At 42.0% G+C, this 22,783-nt stretch overlaps 1 protein-coding gene across 1 annotated transcript in view; it reads right to left on the reverse strand.

The window, feature by feature from the left end:
• The window catches only part of galr1b (galanin receptor 1b), a gene marked incomplete at both ends in the record, with an annotated part of 35,443 nt that extends 12,660 nt beyond the window's left edge, over positions 1–22,783 (reverse strand). Inside the window, 2 exons of the mRNA XM_083759253.1 lie at positions 19,987–20,052; positions 22,115–22,783. Coding sequence (XP_083615379.1) covers positions 19,987–20,052; positions 22,115–22,783 — 735 coding nt within the window. The remainder of the gene's footprint in view (positions 1–19,986; positions 20,053–22,114) is intronic.

Genomic DNA, 22,783 nt, shown 5'->3' on the forward strand with positions numbered 1-22,783 from the left:
AGCGGCTAGTCACATGGGCGGCATTTGGGAGAGGCAAATAAGAACTATAAGAAGTGTTCTTACTGCTGTTCTCGACCAGTCGGCACAAAGGCTCAACACAACCTCACTAAGAACATTCCTATATGAGGTCATGGCCATCATTAACAGCAGACCACTTACCGTTGAACACTTGAATGACCCATCTGGACCTGAACCTTTAACTCCAAACCATATCCTTACAATGAAGTCCACAATACTACTGCCCCCACCTGGACAATTTGTTAAAGAAGATCTTTATCTCAAGAAGAGGTGGCGCAGAGTCCAGTATTTGGCCAATGAGTTTTGGACTCGTTGGAGAAAGGAATATCTTTTTAACCTACAGTCAAGACAAAAGTGGCACAAGGACAGAAGGAACTCGAAGGTCAACGACATTGTCCTTCTGCAAGACGATCTGGCACCACGCAACAAATGGAAGCTGGCCAGAATCACCGATGTCTACCCAGGGTCAGATGGTAGGGTGAGAAAACTAAAACTGATGGTTAGCGACACCACATTTGACAAGAAGGGAAAGCCCACAACTAAAACAGGGTTTCTTGAGAGACCTGTACAGAAGGTTGTCACTCTGCTTGAAGCAGAGGAAAGGGTTTAATGTTTTGCCTGAAATTTCATGGGAAAGGTTTAATAACTGTAATGGTTTACTTTATTTTGAAGTTTAAAAAGGTGTTAAAAGGAAATCCCACAGGAAGGTTTGTGAGATTTGGTGGGAGTGTAAAGGTCATTACACACTGGCGAATTGGCGACGCGATTTATTCGTGCGAATAATTCGCATTTTTTAAAAACCAATTGAAGTCAATGCAAGCTTCCACATCAGTGGCGAATGTGCGATTGTGCGAAAATGCAACAGTTTTCGCTCTTTATTTGTTCGCTCTGGTGTCGAATTTTGCAGACATTCGCAGGCGAACTGCAGCACCTCTGACCAATCAGAATGCAGCCCAAACTTGTTGCTGTGTATAAACAGTGGCGTTCCGTACAGTAGCTGTCAACAGAGCAGCCGTCGGTCCGGCTACGCAGGTCGGGATAGCGCAGCAGCACACACTGTTGCACACCTCCCCTCCTACAACTCTGTTGGGTGTGTGTGCGCTCGCGTGTGCGTGCGTGCGTGGCGTGGTGGACATGGCACATGGGACATGGGTGTGCAACAGAGCAGCAGCCGGTCCGGCCATGCAGGTCGGGATAGCGCAGCAGCACACACTGTTGCACACCTCCCCTCCTACAACTCTGTTGGGTGTGTGTGCGCTCGCGTTTGCGTGCGCGCGTGCGTGGTGCGTGGACATGGCACATGGGTGTGCGTGTGCTAACAGCACGCAACGGCAACAGCGAGCAACGGGCTCCGCCAAACTTTGGTCTGTATGTAGGGTGGTCTCAGGTAAAGTGGGCCATCAGGTAAAATGAGCCAGCTATAAGGTTTCTGCCTCCTAGACCTTTGAGTTTTAACAGCCAATGCTGCACATCATGTGCACACAGCACATATGTCTTGACACAGCTGTACTTGACAAAACAATTGATTTGATTGGTCTACTTGTTATGGTGGGACCATGGCAGCCATTTTTCAAACAAGCACCAGCAACAACTGTTTTCTTATGAATGATGGATATAATATGATATTTCAGACTCATTTACCATATAGTACTTGGTAAGTGTCTTTTGCATAATTGAAAATTGTCATTGAATATTCAAGATGGCTGCCATTTTTCAAGATGGCAGCCATCACTTGTATGATTGTCTGATATGGGTGATCTCTGTGTTAAATCAGTATTTTACAGCCCACGCAGGCTTTTTCCCGTGGCCAACATGCTTGACACAGTGTCACAACCCGTCAATGCATGTAGGAACACTGGTAGTTTGTTAGCCCTCCAAGCAGAACCCAAATGCTACTGAAGTTTCTGACATTTGTTCGACCCAGTGCATTGGGTCCTGTTCCTCGTCGTCCATGCCACCTGATTAAAACATTTACTGGCTCATGTTTACATGTTAAAACGCCTCCCCGCGCTCTTTGACGATATTCTTCAGTATGAGGCTTTCTGAATATGTAAAGTATAAGTACACATACATACCTTTGCGAATATCTCCTGTGGCGCGGAAGCCGTTAAGTATTTTTAATATATGTTTGCCCGATTTGGAAGCTTGGATTCTTCTTGTTTATTGACACCTCATTGTACCGCCTATCTGGCTAGCTAGTGGCGCTATAGCTATGACACAGCAGATCAGAGGCAGGGACGTAGCCTCACAAGCCAACCGCACACCGGGAGGCGGTACAATAAACGGTAAACAAACAAGAAGAAATAAAGCGACCAAATCGGTCAAACAAAGATTAAAAATACTTAACGGCTTCCGCGCCACAGGAGATATTCGCACCGGGATGTATAGCTACTTAAAGTTACCGAATTCAGAATAACTCAAGGAAAATAATGGCGTCACATGCCGCGGGGCCTATTTTAGAGAGAATCTCCACATCCGCATTTAGGAATTTCCATACGAAAATACAGTAGCGAGCAGGGACCCAACGTAAAACTCAACAAAATATCAAAAAAGTTTTACGTAGGGTCCCGAAAGGGGCTAGTAGTTTGTGTGCTTTCTCCTGCCATAGCCCTGCTGCAATTTAATGGGCTGCTATAAGTATCGGAAATTGCATGCTTATGGTGCCGACTATGTTCATGACTTTCATTGACACACCCAATAATAAAAATAGGTATTCCATTGAGTATCTCATGGTCAGAAACCATGAAATAGATACCAAGTTTGCGTTTCTAGCTCATCTGGTTCAGAAGTTCAAGCCAAACCTATTTTCTGCATGCTAATATTGTGGCGGCCATATTGGATTTCATGGAAACTTTCAATGCAAAAGATGTTCGTATTCATATTATTGATCAACCTGTGAAGTTTCGTGCAAATATCTCTGTTAAAAAAATTGCCCTATTCACCATTATAACTAATAGGGGCTAATATTGGGGCGGCCATATTGTACACTCAAGACACTGCCCCCGCTGCCACCCGTAGATCTCCATATATGGAGCTGACCCGTTCTGACATTCCATATGTTGATCTGACCTCATCTGTACACTCAAGAAAGACACGCTCCATTTATGGCCAGTACAGAATTAATTCCATATGTTGATCTGATCCCCCCATGCCAAAGTGCCAGCGCTCACCCAGCAGTCTGCTGTCACCCAGGCGGATGCATGCACGCTCACTTCTTGCCCTCAGGGTGTCTTACTGGTTTTATTATTACAATGTAGGGCTAGTGACATTATTGTGGGTAGCCCCTCCTATATTCAGCTATAGTGTCAATTTTTGTCCTAACACAAACATGAAATGCCATTCACAATGAATGGAGAATTTACGTCATGTGTCTGAGCAAATCTGCGATTTTTGTCCTACACAAATACTAAATTCCCATTGACAATGAATGGATAATGTACGATGAAAAGAGCACCCCTCACTTCACATGGGTGTGATTTCTTTTAAATCGAAATGACTGTTTTTCTTTGCAGCTTGAGTGGCCCATTTTAGCTGAAAATAAAATAAAAAAGTCGGCTATTGACAACTGAGATTGCTTTCAGCTGGCATTTACCCTGAGTAGTCATATATGACTGATATTATTTCATCTGTTGCGTCATAAGATGTGATGCATTGCATCTCCCGCCATAACAACCATACCCAGCTAACATTTCCCCGCTAGGTACCGCCTCCCGCTGTCTATTTCACCGCGTACCACGCCCGAGCTGCTGTGGATTTCGCCCCGCTCTCCTTACGTCCAACGATCACGCTCATTTACATTTTAATGCCTCGTGAATTTACAGCGATGTACAGCCCTTCCTCACGCTGACGTAAGGCTTGCCTCCCCCGCCCGACTAGAGAGAGAGTCTCTCTCTCTCTCTCTCCAGACAAGGATGTGCATTTATATGTATAAATAAATACATTTTTTTTAAACTATTATTGAATATAATTAAGTGGATTCTTCTTCTACTTCTTCTTCTTGCAGCTATATTTATTATTATTATTATTGTTATTATTAATAATAATAATAATATGTACCTGCAGACTAGTAATTGTAACACTTTAGTTCAGGCTAGCCTGGGGCCGAGGCATTCCCCGGCATGCATTGCAGAATTGCAGGCTGTTGCCTGCAGTGTTGTTGTTTTTGTTGACTGTTGAGTCGACGCTATGGTGGAGGGCTGGAGGCAGAAGACAAGATTGCCCAACAATGCTTATATTACACAGTTTTTCTCCGGAGAAATTCAGTTGAAAGGTCAGTATATTTTTATATCCGATATCTACCGTGTGTAGTGTAATTGCACGTGTTAGAATGGTTGTAAATCACATTTTTGTCATTCTTTGTTTCAGAACCACATCAATACAGCATGGGGTCTGCAAGGCTAAATCTTCGTCAAATGTCTGTCTTGCAAATGTAAAAAATATCACATAGTAGGCTAATGTTTAAAACAGACTTTTTTTGTTATTCTATTACAGGTGCAGATGCAGTGACCAACATGGTCACTGCCATGCAGGTACGTTCTGAGCCATTTCTTTTACTCTTCTCTCTGTTCTTGTCTCCTCTAAAGGAACTCACAAAAACTGCCCTGTCTCTGCTCTGTCTGAACAATTATTTGGTGGGAACCACTGAATTAAGTAATTACTTTTTGAAACAACTGAACGTTTTTTACTGAAAACAAACACCTCAAGTTTGCTGTTACATTTGAAAGAAATTTGACTTGAATTTGTTTTCATTTTACAGACAAGGTGACATGCTGTACAGAGCTGAGACATCGTTCTTTAATTTAAGGTAATTGTTCATTTTCATTTTTACCAAGGACAGAAAATTGGCACCCAACAATGTGTAACTGTGTACCATTTTTACCATCATAACATTTTGTAAATAAAGATTTGTCTATAATTTGTTTGTCTGAAAGCATTGAGTTATGTCAATTTGTTTTATTTGTTTTTACATTATAGGATGTTGGATTAGAAGAGGCAGGCAAACTTGTTGAAGCATACGGCACAGAAAAGCCGGTTGAGGACGAGGACAATACAGAGGTGAGCTGTCAAGTGAAATGATTATGATGAGTACAGTGGCACTCTGTGCCACACTATGAGCTTGTAGATCTGCTATTTTTCAACAGCTAACAGCATTTAAAATAATGTTTAAAACCTATGAGGCGACACAGATGCGTCCTCAGGTCTAAATGGGTTAAGGCAGTGGTTCTCACAGCCATCACAACGTTATCCCACATTTCACAGCAGTGATGGTAGGTAGGCCTATTTCAGAATGCCTGAATTTACACTTGATTGCATGGCGGAAATAGTCGATCTACAAGCTCACGTGTTGTGAGCCCTATACAAATGCAATCCATATCAATTTTGTATTTGATTTTGTTCAAATTACAGATGAGGAGGTCACGTGGAGGAAGTGGAGATGATGGTGATGGATAAAGAGGAATCCAGTCTATACCCAGCCTATACCCAGCCTGCATTGTACTGTGTGGGGGTCCCCGCAACATCCAGACCTCAAGGAACGCACCCAGCTTTCCGTGCTCGGACATACACACATTGCTACGCTCAGAAACTCCTGACTCCACTCAGAAGAGAATTGGTGTTTTAAAGACTTAAGCACTTAAACTTGAGAACTGATATGTCTTCTAAATCCTCACAGATGTGAGTTAAAACGTTTGCTGCAAAATAATATATTTACAGATTTGTGCCACATTTTCACGATGTTTCAAAATTAGCAAATCTTCAAGCTCGTTTTCAAAAATGGTTAAAGTGGCTAAAACCAGGGGATCTTGGGTCTGAGAGCCGGAGACGTTGGATAGGGTGCATTCTGGAACTTCTGCTGGCGGCCACCACCAGTCAGGCTTCATAAAGGAAGGAAACGGCCAGGCACAGCAGGCAGCCAGGCAGCTCATCAAACGGTGGTCCGTGGCTCAAATGCTGAATAACTTTGGCATGAAAAGGGTTCAAATGTATGCTGCACGATTTCTTGCTCAAAAGGTGAATCTCGATTGTGTGTTCTGTTTATTGCTGTGTAACTGTTATTGCAACATTACTGGGCCTACATAACTAACCACACAGAATAGACTTGTTGTTTTATAGACATAAGAAATTAAACTTGAGAACTGATTCCACAAAATGTCTTCTAAATCCTCGCAGATTTGAGTTAAAACGTTCACTGGGTTTGGGCCACATTTTCACGATAAAAAAAAAATAGCAAATCTACAAGCTCGTGAGCTTGTAGATCTGCCAACAATCTAACGGCTTTTAAAATGATGGTTAAAGTGTTTAAATGGTATGACTGTTTTCTGAAAACCCTAGATGTTTCTGTATCATTGGTGTTCAAACGATTTACTCCAATCTGAAAATATGTTGTTCCAGGGACCGCGCTATTTTTTTTTATCCTGAAAATGTGCAAATCTTTGAATAAATATTATTTCAGAGCAAACGTTTTTAACTCCTCTTTGCTTCTGGGTAGTCCCTGGAACAACATATTTTCAGATAGGTGTCTACGGCCAATTTCATAATATTTCTGGGGTCCTTGACATGACATAATTTGAGAACCACTGATATAGAAACATAGGTTTTTCAGAAAACTGTGGAATTGTGGACACAATCTTATCCAACAATGTTCTGGTGGTTTCAGGAAAGTTGGTGTTTTACTGTTTTATAGATTTTAGGAGCCAGTGGTTCTCAAAGTGTGGTCCTAAAGTGCATTCTCAGCAAAATGACATAAAAATCAACGACTTGTATTCTAAACTTGTCTGTTTTAAAATATTTCCATGTTTTTTATTTATGTTTTATGTGCCTTTATTTATGTTTAATATGGCTGTCTAAATGTTTTCATTGTAACTTTTTTTTTCCTAATAAAGAAACAAAATTAAGTATACATTTGCTGCTTTATTATGTTTCTATAAATATGTGGGAGGGAGGTGAGCATGGGGGAGGATCGAGGGGTCGCAATATATATGGGGGGGGGGGGGTGTCATAAGACAGCTCCACGCTGTCCTGCTGCTGCCGTCGGTAGCTGACGTTCGAGTCGCGGCAGAGAAGCGGGGCGCCGGCTACACACGCGACGGCCGGCGCCGCCCACGCTGATCATGAACGGAGGACGGAGGACACGATCGGCGGCGCGCGGGGACCGCCTCACGTCGGCGGCGCGCCATGACTTGCTAGCTGGGATAGACTGTTTTATGTCAAGTACACTTGTAGCGAGAATCATGTGCATCCATTGGCTGTTCAACTTTAAAAAGCAAGGCTAAAAAAAACGGTGGCCCATCTTAGCTGATCAAGCGGATCAGGTGGCTTATTTTACATGAAAATGCTACATCTTAAAAATATGTGACAGCTTGTTTCAGAAGCTGTAGGGACTAAACTATTATTTGTTATTAAATACATTTAACTTAAACATATTAAACAGTCAATAATAATCATATAAACCCAATTTAGTGTCATGCATTGCTTTTTCTCAGTTTAATTAACAAATTACCAAAAAGTGGCCCAAATTAGCTGACATCCCCCTATTTATAATTTTTTTTTTATCAACGGCACGGGTGAGCAGCCGACCGGCCGTCGATCCCAAATGACTCTGGACTCCACATCACGGTAGTGAAGAAGACAAGAACTGGTGGAAAGGATAGTAGGATATACCAATACAAACAAAAGAGGTAGGCCTATTAGCGCACGCTGCACACCAATAGTGAGGATCGAGGTGCATGCTGACCACGGGACGGGAGACAAACTTGTAAAGGAAGGATCGGTTGCACTAACCTGACGCTGCCAGATCCAAGAAGCTTGCTACACAAATTTGGGATCTGGGATCGCGGAAACAAATTCGATGACGGGGCTGTTCCTTTTTTTCAAGATACTTGGTAGATGATTGGATGGGACCGTCTGTCTATCACCGTGTGGGCGTGCAAACACAACCAATCATATTGACGTGTCTATATAGCTTCACATCCGGTTTCGCACATATCCCGCCCTTAGCTCATGCTGATTGGTTCGGTACGGAACGGATTTTTGTCAGCTCAACTCCCTGAGAGATCCCAGATGAGTGCTGTGTTGGGGAACATGGTTACCCAATACCGCCCTCATCTGGCAGCGTCAGGTTACGGTTGCACAGCTCGTAGTCACGAATCACGATACAAAACACTTGCGACTAAATTCGCCGGGCAAATATTTCGCAATTTTTGGATCGCTTATTCGCATCGCGGATCGCCAATATTCATGTTAAAACATTATTTCATGTATTTTTCTTGTCAAGTTGCAATACTTTTATTTTGAAGGGTCAATGGCACATTCTGTGTCTCGTTTGGTCTGCTCTCATCATCTCATGTCAATTGGTACACAGATGTTTTGTATATACAATCAAGCCACAAGCAACAGAAGCAGCAAGGTGCAGCAGGTCCGTTTGCACTGGTCACAAGAGACTGTCTAACTGTCATTAAGCAAAGGACCTAAGACTGAAGAGATTCCCTTCTTTGATTTATGCACGCAGCCAACGAGGTATTTGTTTGTTTATGTCTGTATTTTACTTACGTGAAATGTTTACAAGCCTGTGCATGGTGTTGTTTTATTTTAATTGTAACGTGCTTGTTTTATTGTATTGTTTATAGTTTTCACGGTGTGTTTGGAGGATTGAAGAACGCCTTCAAATAAATCAGTTTCAAGGAAACCACTTGTGTCTGTCTGTGCTCGGAGGGAGTTACAATGTGAGTTCATTTAAATATATGATGTATTTATCTTTTTCTTTAGTTATAATTTGGTTAGGTCTAATCTTCTGGGTGATAGTGTAGCTGCACTGAGGCTGTCTGGTGTTTGTGATGTCAGAAGGTCAGCTAGTTATAATAACGGACCCCATATCTCACTGCCATACAATGCAATGGATTATATAACTGATTTAAATATTTTGAGCCATGTCCTAATTGGAATTTTCGATTTGAATTGAACGCTTGATGGCATAAAAAGCCCTTTTTGCCTTGTCTTTTAGTTGCCTTCTCTCTCTCTCTCTCTCTCTCTCTCGTTATGCACAGACAATTTGGTATAGAGAAAGGTGGCTATCCTTTCCTCTCCCCCTTCCTCTGCTCCTCCTCCTCGCTGCCACTTATATTGGCTCATGTGGCGCAAACCATATGCAAAGGTAATATATATATATATATATATCTCACAGGCGGCCTTTATTATTTTTCATTTGTCTCAATTGAAACAGGGGCCCTTGGTGATGCAAAACAAGCTCTCCCTAAAAACCTGTCTTCGGACACTATGGACACAAGCTCCCCAAGAGGCACCCTCTCTGTCGCCCCCTCTCTCTCACCCCCTTTCTCTCACCCGCTCTCTCTCGCCCCATCTCTCGCCCTGTCTCTCGTGTCAACGCGGTTACTTGCATGCTCTCTCCCTTGCTGTAAGTTAACTTACACCTATTTCCTGTTAGTGTAATAACCTGGGTAAAATGTGCGGAATTGTGAGGTAAAGGGGAGACACGAAGAGACCACAGGATGCAGGAGAGGTGTTGTTGCTGGGTAATTGTCGAGACCAACTGCTGCGCGTGATTTTAAACAGCCAAAATATATGCCACAGACACTTTCAAACTAAAGGGAGATGCACAAGCAAGACGTTAATATTAAAAGTGGACCGTGGACACATGCACATTAACGTTGTAGCTCTGAGGAAACTGAACAATGATAATCATTCATCACAAATGCTTTAATCAACTTTCTCAAACAACCTGAACCTAGGCCTATAATTATAATCAACTTCCCAAGACAAAGTAAAATCATTGTTTAATTAAGGTGCCTTCGCATCATTGTATATATGCTGCCTGCCAGTTATAATCATTATACCGGTAATTTCAAGACAAAGTAAAAAAAAGCTGGTTTTGTGTTTGCTTCTACTTGGCTGTGCTATATGCTGTTCATGCTTTGAAGTCCGATAAGACACATCACATAATGCTTGCAGGCCAGTGCTAAAAAAATCAAATTACGTCATGAACAGGGCCTCCGGAACCTAAGTTGTTGTAGGCGAGATATATATATGAGGTTGTAATCAACGCAAGTTCATGAGTACAGGTCGCACTCCACAGCCACTCACCGTCCACTACACCTGCCTCAGGGGTGGCGATATAGGGAAAGCAGGGGGAGAGGGCCTGGCGGCCGCTCCTACCATAGTAGGTACTCTCTCTCTCTGTCTTTCTCTCTGGCTCTCTCTCCCATGAACAAGCACACGCTGTTAAGTTACCGTGACTAAAACTACATTTCCTGTCAATAGTAACCAGTGTAAAATATAGTTCATTGGGAGGTAAAGGGAGACGCTTTATTGTGAAGGGCCCTTCACAGCGCCCGCCGGAAAGAGTGTGTTTAAACTGGGCTGCTTACTGGCTGGCTCTTCTGGCTGCACGTTAGTACAGACTACAGACGTATTTGCCCCGGTATTGCTGACTGAACCGTTTTAGCACTGCAGACTCTACAGTCGCCTGGTAAAGTTGAGTTTTGAAAAGAATCAGAACCACAGAGTACTCTTTCAAAAGAGCTGGGAATGGAGTAAAGGTAACATTGGAAATGGACCTACAACAAACACAACAGCTCTCCATCCACAATGAGTGGAGCATGCCAGTGAAAAACAACAACCATAATCATAAAGATGGACACATGCCCACGTTAACTTTACCACTTGAACTGAAAAATTAAGAGACTAATTAATCAACTTTCCCGAAACCCGAAGCTGTCCCATTCATTGTCACAGCCACAGACGGCAGTCAATCTCGCATCGTGGAACATTCCCTCCACCACTGACCTACCTCTACTTATCACAGCCACTCCGTGTCAAAAGCCTACAAGCTTTGATCACTTGTCTGACCTGTTTTGTTACCTCCTCCAACATCCTCCTCTAGTTTCTCTCTCCATAGCTATTTAAGACCCACGGGGGCCGTGAAGGAGCTCAGACAACAGACCGCTCTCAGAGCAACGATCATCGTCAGCTCCTGAGACTTTTTTATTTATTTATTTTTTAATCAAGTTGTGACCCATAACAATTTGTCCGTGACCCACAAATGGGTCCCCTCCCACTGTTTGGGAACCACTGGTGCAGAGAGAGAGTAAACGTGGAGCAGAAGGTCTGGGGCCGGATTGGAAGTCCCTCAGACAGGAGGTGGTCACGCTGTGATGCCGGCAGGTGAAATAAAAGGGAAACTTGTTTATTCCTTAAAGTCTGCTTGATGTTGATCTGTTGCATTGTTTTAACCACATGAACCCTAGCATCGCTATCCTGGGCAGATACAAGCTCACACGCAACTCCAGAGGTTGGATATCTGCTATTATCGGCAATGAGACTTGTGGGGAAAAGGAAGGGGATCTATAGATCTAATAATAGTACAGATCCTTTGGAGACAACAAAGTATATAAGTGGTTAACTGTGGATTATTTTCTCCAATGCTATTTCATCGCTACAAATGTCACCTTTTGGAATCATTGAACTGTATTATTATTATTATTATTTATTATTATTAGTGTGGTTGCAACCAGACTTTTTATTGTGACACTTTTTTTTCCTGTGGAGTAATCGAATAATGTAATCGAACTTCCGTTGTGATTGGCCGAGCTTTGCATAACGTTTGTAGCAGCTGTTGTTGGTTATGTAACCAATCTATGTTTTACTAACAGACTATTCCGGAGTAATCTAACTTCCGCTGTGATTGGCCGAGCTTTGCATAACGTCTGTAGGTCAGATCAACATATGGAATTAATTCTGTACTGGACATACAGTATATGGAGCATGTCTTGAGTGTACAGGGTTTGATAAGTTCAGATCAACATATGGAATGTCAGAACAGGTTAGCTCCATATATGGAGATCTAAGGGTGGCAGCGGGGGCAGTGTCTTGAGTGTTCAGGGTTTGATGAGGTCTGGCTATATATGGAACGTGTCTTGAGTGTACAGGGTTTGATGAGGTCTGGCCATATATGGAACGTGTCTTGAGTGTACAGGGTTTGATGAGGTCAGATCAACATATGGAATGCCAGAGCAATTCAGCTCCATATATGGAGATCTAAGGGTGGCAGCGGGGGCAGTGTCTTGAGTGTACAGGGTTTGATGAGGGCCCTGGTAGGGCCGGGGCTTACTGTAATTTCCGGGCCTGTTGAGAACTCTAGTTCTAGAGTTTGAATGGACAGGTATCAGTCAAAAGGGAGACATCGAAGAGTAAGGACAAGTGGGGTAGGATCAACATATGGAATGTCAGAACAGGTCAGCTCCATATGGAGATGTAAGGGTTTGAGGTTAGATGTAGAGTTGCTGGCCGGCTCCATATATGCAGATCTACTGTATGTGATGATCCAGTCTTATAGCTATAGTGATCTTCATATATGGAGACGACCATATGAGACATGACGTGTCACGAGGCGTGATGGACTGATGGCCATATATATGGTGGCGTGACGTGTGACGATACAATGCTGTGTGTGTGTGTGTGTGTGTGTGTGTGTGTGTGTGTGTGTGTGTGCGCGCATAGGCGATTTTATGGTGGGTCCATAAAAAAAAAGTAACTTCATACTCATTTTTATTTTTCATTTCATGCATGCTTTTTGTAATGAATAAAGCATCCCACCGTGAAAAAGAGAAAACAAATCTATGTACCACCTGCTGGGAGAGCCTAAAACACAAACACACACACACACACACGTGTAGCGGTGTGTACTCCGCCTGCGTTGTGTGGTGTTAAATTAATTCGCCCAAGTCTTTAGACAGCATCAGCAGCAGCCATTTATTCACAATCAGGCTGGCGATAAATGAGGAAATGAATGACACTGTCAGAACCAGCACAGCTTCATATCGTTTCAGAATCACAGCATGTGATATTCAAGACGTAGACTAGGACACTTTCTTATTTTACACACAACAATAATAAGGTACATGTACCTGGCGATAAATGAGGAAACGAATGACCCTGTCAGAACCAGCACAGCTTCATGTCGTTTCAGAATTTAGAATCACAGCTAAACACCAAAAAGAAAAGACACATTAGGTGTGTGCAGTGATGTTCACATCCCTGTACCATGAATTAGGTTACATTTACTTAAAGGTATATTCAGTGATTTCACTTAATTCAAATATCACTTATTTTTTTGTTTTGTTGTGATAATCCTCCCTACTATAGAGTGTGCTGGCCATATAAGGATTTCCTCCCTGTCCCCAGTTAACCCCTGGGGGTCAAAAAACCTTAGGTTTCGTTTTTGACTCTCTATCCTGATTGGACGAAAGGCTGGGTCCCACAGCCAAAAACGAAACCTACGTTTTTTTGAGTGAAATCACTGAATATACCTTTAAATACAATATAACCTTTGTCACGCCAAACAGGAGCTCAAATTTCTCAACCTACCATGTGATATTCAAGACGTAGACTGGGAAGAAGGAAGGGGTTTTACTTCCAAAGTCTACAGGGGCAAAGGGGGTGGGGGGGCGTTCCCAAGGTTGAGAATACATAAAACACAGGTACTGCAAGTGGAACTACATTTTCTCTGTTACACATGTGCAGATCTCCACATCGGATCCCCATACACACGTATGCACATCTCTACATCTGATCCCCATGCACATACCATAACATTGTCCACAGAGACCTGAAGGCAGATATGCTTGGTGCATTCTCTGCATGAAATGGGTGACTTTGGCCTGCCACCCCATTGATGCTCTGAACACCTTCTGTCGGTCTACTCTGTTGGACCATATTCTTCCAATTCCATAGCTGTATGTTAAACAATGCCATACTGCCTCATCAAAGTTGGTATTGTGACTTTATATAATGTCAATTATGAGTATGAGAGGGGGAGTTAGCTGCTTTAGCACAGTTTTAGGGCCTAATGGAGATAAGAGGTTTTTTCCAAAGCTCTTTTTAATACTTTCATTGGTTCAATATCTTTTTTAACCAACACACTCCTTCTCTGGTCCAGAAAATAGGCTACCAAAAGTCTGCCGGTGCCACGCCTACCCGCTACGCTTTCAACTGAGCTTTGCACTGTTAATCTTTCAATCATAATGACATTGTTGTAGTATTTCCAGTGCTCCGCCATCTTATCTCACTTCTCTGTGAAAAAAATGCAATAATATCATAAATATCATATCATATCAAACATATCTATTATTTCAATGTGATGTCTGTGTATACTGTATGTGCACTAGCCAAAAACAATAAGTAAGGCCACTATTTTCCACTTCTATCATTGTCTCCACCAGGCCGAAGGCATGGGGGGAGAGTATGTTTTGCACTCCGTCCGTCCGTCCGTCCGTCCGTGTGTCCGTCCGTGTGTCCGTGAGCAGCTAATCTCGGCCACCGTTAACCCGGTCGATGCCAAATTTTGTACACACACTCCCTGGATGCCAACGATGAACCTCTGCCCCAAACTTTCCAGAACGGCCTGTTATAGCGCCACCAAGAGGCCGCTTTGTGCAAAACAAGTTTTTGCACAGTACACCTACAGATTTTGTCCAAACATCACGCAAATTGGTACACAGTCTCTCTAGAGCCATTCAACGAAACCGGTCTTTCAGATTTCTCACACTCCATCCTGATTGGTTAAGATTGGCTTCCAAAGTTCACAGGAGTGCTCAGTTTCAAACAAAATGCTGCAAATCATGAACACATCGCGTGATTTCCGTGAAATTGTGCACCCACATTCCCACTAGGCCGAGAACGAAATGCCACATGAACAATTTCAACTCAGCCTCAAGGTGGCGCTATAACTGGCCGAAAAGTGTTTTTACCTCTAACTGCACGGATCTGTGGATAACTTTGTATGCCAACTCCCTAGAGGCCAAGGAAAAACCTTTGCCTGGAATTTTTCACATCTGCTCTTTATAGCGCCACCAGGAGGCCGACATATGTAAAACACATTTTCTATTATTACTCCTTCAGATTTTATCCAAATTTCACGCAAATCGGTACACATGATCTCCATAGTCATGTGATCAAGACAGGTTTGTTTGATTTCTCATATTCCATCCTGATTGGCCACGATTGGCCACAACTCCTCAACGCAGCGTCCGATTGCGATTAAACTGTGCACGCATATTCCCACTAGGCTGAGGAAGAAATCCTGGTGGAGACCTGTGCCCAGAAGGGCACTTTTTCTAGTTTGGTTCTGTTGTGCCCAGGTACACTACTGGAATCCTGGGGTTCATCTGCTGTGGTTTGTAGCAAACTAAACTACCAAACTATTGCATCAACCATGTTTTGTTTGGTCTCTGTGTTTTGTTCATGTTTAACATGGGAAGTTGGTTCCTTTATAGCCTACTTCCATAAACCAGATGGACCTTGCCACTTGCGGTGATTATTTAGCTGCCATATAACGGGGTCAGCCCACAGGGTTATAAAGGCTAGACATTCTCAGAGGCGCACATTCCCAGCAGACCAAACAGGCTGTAATCTGGGACAAATCGACTACAAACTCTGCACGTTGGTTGGATATGTGGTTGTCCAGAACTGGCGATCTCTGCTACAAAAGTGGTATGTGGTGCTCAAGACACAATAAAAACATGATATGGAATGTGACCTCAGTGGTAGCAGAATTAAACTAGAAAGGCTCAATTCTGGTAAATTGCAAGTGTGGTTGCACCGACAATTGCAAGCTTTAAGTCTTGCATATAAGTACAGTATGATGATAATGATGATGTGTGATGGTCACAGGGACCACAAAATGTTTATATGGAATAAATAAATAATAAAGTCAGGCAATTACTATAATCTACTAACTACACAACTACACACAAAAAAATCATAGGGGGCCAAATTATAGAAAATATGAAAACAACAACTACATGTCCTACCTATCATGATGTACTTTCGGACCACATTAAAGTCATACAAACGGGATTGCATTTCAACAAGCTGTGAACAAAACACAAATAACCTTTTTTCAGCGTTATTTAACATTACCAAAATGTAATCAGATGTGCAAGGTCTTTCTGTCTGTATAGTACCAAGGGGTTAACACATTGATGATATAGTAGTTAAGTAGAGCTACAGTACATCTCTCTCACATTTGCATTACTATGACAGTCATTTATGACTGAGGCCACATTATTAACTGCCAGGTAATTATTTACCTGCTTCACTGCCACCATTTTTACTCATCTTTCGAGATCCACTGATTTTCTTTTTCAACGCAGATGAAAATAAAGGATGTCACGCTAGAGAGACGAGTCTCTCTTCTTTCCACCAGAAAGAACAAACAAGGCCTGGGCCGTGGCTCAGCGGTCCAGGCACCTTGGCTGGTAATCCAGTCTGGCAGTGTACCGTGGGTTCAACTCCCGATCCCGACGGCCTTTACTGCATGTTACTCCCCCATCTCTCTCCCCATTTCCTGTCAGCCTACTGTCCCTCTATAAAAAATATAAAATAAAGGCGGAAGCCACAAAAACAAAACATTAAAAAAAGAAAAACTAAAAACAAACAAAAACAAAACAATGGGCAGATCGATATGGCTTGTTTTCACCAAAAACGCAATCTTGGAAAATAAATCAGATAGATAGATAATAGAAGCATTTTTATAAATCATTTAACGTTGTTGTGGATGGGCTGTATATATTTTTATCACGTGATTGCCTGGTGTAGTCTTCTATGGAAGTCATAGCATCATTCAAAGAGCGCCCTCTAGCGTAATCACTGAAAAATAGATGACGGAGATTACTGATGTCAAGGCAGAATTAATCAAGAACAGAACTTTAGTATAAACCCATGAAAAGTGTGCAAATGGCTTTCCCACAAACAAATGCATGAAGAATTCAAGACGGAATTCATTTCCCAGCGGATTGTTTGCGGCTCGTGATTTCCCAGAATTGCATATTTCAATTTTATTTATTTATTCCGTCTAAACTTTTTAGGGTCCCTGTGACGTCATGTGGATCAATACATCACTGAGATCACAAAACTGTTTAACTGAAGTTTGGAGCCGTCCCTGGTTTGGGGACATAATTATTATTATTATTTAAATAGCCACTTAGCCAGGGTATATTTTGCTTTATTTGATGAGTAGACAGACTGGAAACCACAGTCAGAGAGAAGGGGGACACGTGAGACATGAATATTGATGGTAGTCGGATTTAAACTCTGCTCTTCATCACTGACAAGCATCAACTGCTACCGGGCACCCCCACCCCAATCCAGCCACACTAGTGAGTAGTGAGTACGATGACAATTTGCCATTTTGGTCGGTTCAAACCAATCAGGTGTAACACCATGAATTACCTATGATCTTTGCATATCTGAGGCCTTCTTTGAAAGGGGTTCTGATTGCTATTGAATTCATAAAAGTGCAAATATTCAAAGCTAGGCGCACGTGTAAACAAGCCAGATATTCTCTACTCTGGCCTCTTTATATGCTTCACCCAGGTCCCCTTTATAAGTGACACACCTGTGCTGTATTTCTGATCTTCTAGGCTGTCCTGGTAAATAAACTACTGAGACTGTTAGGGTTTCTTTCTTTTCTTTTCTTTATTTCATAATTTTGTCCTATTCATCGTACAATAAAGAAATCCTTATTTCCAAAAATGGTGACTTTCTTCATTGGTATTCATTCATTCATTCATTGGCAACAGGATTGCCTATCTATCAAAAACATTAAGAGGAGAAAGGCAGCAGAACGCCCTGGGGTGGTTGAGGGATCAAGTCCCATTCCCAACAGAGTCAGTAAACATAAATCTGGTTTCAGCACAAAGACCTATCTGCTCTGAGGAACGCATCGAGCGTTCTCAATAAATAAGAATGTGTATCTGAGCGAGTCTTGCATTCCTTATTGGAGTGCCTCTTTTTCCACTTTCTATTCTTATTATTTGATCAGTGAGAACAAATGTTTGGCTGATCTAGGGCGTCTAGTGCACTTTTGGACACAGTGGCTTGGCTTTGACAATGTCCCTGCTAACATGCCATAAATGTTCCAAGGTCCAAACTATTTGATAGTAGGCCTACTTAATCAAAGCAACTGATGTGGACGTGAAACACTAATATGTCAAATAAGCTTCTGCCAAAATGCACAACTGAACAGCTAAAAATATATTTTCATATTTTAACTTTTTATGTTTTTCATTAATGCCCTGTTTCATTATACTACAGTACAGTGTCAGGTTTTCCCTTCCTAGAAAGAAAGGAAAGAAAGTACAAAATCTGTCTTTGAAATGTAGTAGAGTAAAAGTCAAAAAAGTATCAAAAACATACAAAGTACATATAACAAATGTTTTGACTATAGGGCTGGAATACACATGGACCTATAGCTGCAATTTGCAACTCTGGATTTTTTTAAATAATGGGATGAATCTAGAGTTGCAATACTCTCCATTGACTCCCCAGTCCCCACTTATCCAATAAATATCGTTTTGCTATAAGTTATTCATGCATCCCTCTTTTATCCATCCGGCGAGATGGGTCGCCGCATTTTAGGAGCACCAAGTAACTCCTCCAGGTGCTCCTCTGAGTACTAGACCAAAAAAGTTGTGTGCAGCCCTGACTATAAACACTCTCACACTACTGTACTTTGTTACTGTCCATCACTGCCACCCACTTACCCTCTTACATTCACATTCTCTCTGAATAAACAGACTTGTCATGACTCATGAATCCCCAATTACGTTGGAGCAGATTTATGATGGCTGCTCTGCTCTGCTCTGCTCACATGTTTCATTAGCCCATTTTAGGCGGGAACCCCTTTTGGTGTTAGCATTACGTTATGCTTTAGCTATTTAAAAATAGCAGATCTACAAGCTCATAGCGCTACGAGCTTGTAGGTCTGCTATTTTTGAAAGATATAGCAGACAGACATTGTTAGAATCTGATCTCAGGTCAGAATGGGTTAAAAGAAAATAATGGCTGAATGTTTGAAAAGCAATAAAGACACTTAGGCTGTGTTCACGCTGCGGGCAAAGCCCTTTCAAATGCCATGTTTGGGATTGACTGTTCTGCTGTTTTCGAGTGCTCCAATTGTGTATTCATTCCCTGCATACATACGGTAGGTGTGTCTATACAGCATGTAAGCTAAATAAGTCAGTTGGCTTTATTTTGTGTTTCATCCTTGGCAACTTTCGAAATATCGACGGGTGCATCGGAGAAGCCCATTGGCTGACTGTCATAGATTAGAACGTCTTCTTCACTTGCAATTAAATGTAGGCTACTTTATTGTCTCCGAACCAATTAACTACTATCTGAACAGTTAACCTGAAGTAGTACTGCTGATATAAAACTTAAAACATTGAATTGAATTGATTTGTGTGTGTGTGTGTGTGTGTGTGTGTGAGTGACACACACACACACACACAAATCAATTCAATTATAATATATAAAATATATAATAATGGGTCTGTGTGTGTGTGTGTGTGTGTGTGTGTGTGTGTGTGTGTGTGTGTGTGTGTGTGTGTGTGTGTGTGTGTGTGTGTGTGTGTGTGTGTGTGTGTGTGTGTGTGTGTGTGTGTGTGTGTGCGTGCGTGCGTGCGTGCGTGCGTGCGTGCGTGCGTGCGTGCGTGCGTGCGTGCGTGCGTCTTTTTTTTGCTGTTCACACTTTCCAGACAGACAAGAGAAGGTATCCGGAGAACTCGCCAGTTTACCAACTCGCCGCCCTTTAGTGCATTTTAGTTTTACTTCACCTTCATCTTAAATTGCATTGAATTGAGAGAGAGAGAGAGAGAGGGAGAGAGAGTCAGAGAGAGAGAGAGAGAGATGGTAGGCCTATACTTATCATTGGCATTCACACCAATCACCTTTTTATCATCATAGCTGACCATCTAATTGCACAAAATAATTTGATCACTTTGGAAATGAACTATCTGTGAGTTTGACATACTACACTGATGAAGACAGCATGTTAGCATAACGATGAAGACATTGATGAAGAATTTTCGCCGTGGCGACTTGGTAAACTGGCGAGTTCTCCGGTATCCCAAGAGAGAAGGTGGGGACATTTTGAGCAACACAATACAGAGGACATACCTTTCTTTTTGAGCGCTCTGATTTCTTGGACATTTTCTTCAACTTCTTATGAAGATGTAACAAAACCTGGAAGCAGAATAAAAAAACATCTTTGTGAGACAGATACACACACTTAACCACTCTGGTACATTTTGGGTACTACTACTGGTAACTGGTTATTAATTTTCTCTATGTCTTTATGTCCATTAGACTTAAAGACTTAGAACTGGCTGTATGATATCATGAAGCATATCTCACACACACGCACATTTGCATGCACGCACGCACGCACACATGCACGCACGCATGCATGCACGCACACACACGTCACACACACACACACACACACACATACACACACACACGCACACACATACACACACACACACACACACACACACACACACACACACACACACACACACACACACACACACTCTTTCTGTGGATTATATCAATACTGAACAGACTTAAAAAGTGCTTGTGACTAAATTACTAGCCTATTAAATACATAGGGAGACAGGTTCCTTTTTTCTGCCAACACACATGTGATGAACACATTGATCATATATTGTAGTAACTGTAACTAAACAGCTATACATTAATAATGTTGTTTGCCTCAGTGAATGGCACCATAATATCATCATACCATTTTAAAGAAATTAAATAAATAAATATACTAGGATTATCAGACACAATAAAAAAGAGTGAAAGAAGAGTGCAATTTCATTGTAGTTATTGGATGAACAGCAGGCAAGTGGAAACATGAAATGCATACTGATAGACTGGCATTTTCTGAATGATAAATAGCATGCTTAAAGGACCACTTCACCACTTTTCAGCCTATCTTCATATAATAGGTCCTCACTAATAATCATGGTAAAATGGTGCAATTTTTTTCTACTCTGTCTGTGTCTCATAGGAGGGCTGTGGGCAGTTCAGAAACGGTCTTCCAGTGACATCATCGATGCATTGAATACAAGCTAATAGAAACTGCAGGCTTTCTAGTCCTGAAAAGTTGCAATGCGAAAATGGAAGCCATCGTTCTCACGATAATGAAAATCTAAATATTTTTGTAAAAAGATATTGTTTAAAAAAAAATCTGCCTAATGATGATTACTGGAAGACGGTTTCTAAACTGCCCACAGCCGTCCTATGAGACACAGACTGAGTAGGAAAAAATCGTGCCATTTTTTCATGATTATTAGTGAGGACCTATTATATGAAGATAGTTTGAAAAGTGGTGAAGTGGTCCTTTAAATATTAAAAGTAATTAAAATTAACACTGGGAATAAAAAATACCCACACATGCAAGCATGCACGCACGCACGCACGCTCGCATGCGCACGCACGCACGAACTTAGTGTTTCTATAAGTGGAAATTACCATCCCCTAACGTCTTTTCACGTCAATTCATATACCGGTAGCTTAACACATGCATGCACTTTGGTTGGGAGAAATAGCCTGGATATTTACCTCCAAGAGTTTAACTTAATACCAGACTTTGGAGCCCAAAGAAAGCAATAATGATGTGTCAGCGTTGTCGTGCGTTAACAGCCTATGGAAAGGTAAAGGTTCAAAGTGCTTTACGCACGGGGCGCATTGCGACGAGCGCATGGACGCCCTTTGGTCGTGACTCCTGCGTCCTGTGCAATTAGTAATGCTTTAAACTAAAAGAGACTTATTTCAACAGTTGTGCTAAATGTCGCTATGAAAAAGCGTTCACATTGTCAAGGTCAAGATAAACTTTAGCCTACTTTACTTTAGAGTAGACGCCGGTCAGATCGAGCCAGCAGTATAGGCTATAATGTCCTATATAATCATCAACACACGCCAATAAACATATTTAAACTTAAACAAGAAACATAATTGCTTCTTGTGTAATTTTATGGGCAAATATAGCAGCAAGGAGTCAAGGACATAATATGTTAAAAATGATTTTACGAATATATTATATTCGTAAAATCATTTTTAACAGATTAGCAGCATTATCTGTGACATAGCTCTGGTCCATATACAGTAGCGCGAATGCCTTAATTTGCAAAGGCAAAACAACAAAGGTATTATAGCTATCTGGACCAGAGCTATCTGCGACCGATGAAAGCAAGTCGACGGCATGAAGGATTGTGTGTGTTTGGTTTTGTCTTACCTTTGAGTAGCAGCATATGATTAAAACCAAAGGTAACAGATAGCCTATGATCAAAATTGTCACTTTATATATTTGTTTTGAAGGTCCAGACCACTTTTCCCAACAAAATGTACTGTTTGGAGCTGCGGGGTGGTTGGTTAAAACTTGGTGCTGTGCCACTGGAACAGCAAAAATTAAAGAAAGTGCCCAGATGACGCAGACGCCGACCAGGGCATTCCTCCTATTGCGGATGCTAGGGGACTTTTTGGAAAGGACCACCGCGATGTATCTGTCCACAGACGTGGCCACGAGTGTGAATATGCTCACAAGCATGCTCACCATGGCGAAATAGTGGCCAAATTTACACAACAAGGCTCCAAATATCCACTCGGGTAACGAATAAATAGTTGCATGAAAGGGAACACAAAATAGAAGGAACGACAGGTCCGCTATGCTGAGGTTTAGGATGAAGATATTTGTAGTGCTTCGGGCGCGCGTTCCCGACTTAAACTTCCCGATGACAACCATTACCAAAATGTTTCCAGCTACACCCAGCAGAAATATTAGTCCAAAAATAATAGGAACTATCACAGCCTCTGGACCAGCAGAATCCCCCTCCGCGCCGGGATCTGTCTGATTTATATCCAGTATTTCTGACCAGACAACCGTGTGGTTGCTCCATTGCAGCAT

The sequence above is a fragment of the Protomyctophum parallelum genome, assembly GCF_964188405.1.
Source record: "Protomyctophum parallelum genome assembly, chromosome: 2".
Classification (NCBI taxonomy): domain Eukaryota; kingdom Metazoa; phylum Chordata; class Actinopteri; order Myctophiformes; family Myctophidae; genus Protomyctophum; species Protomyctophum parallelum.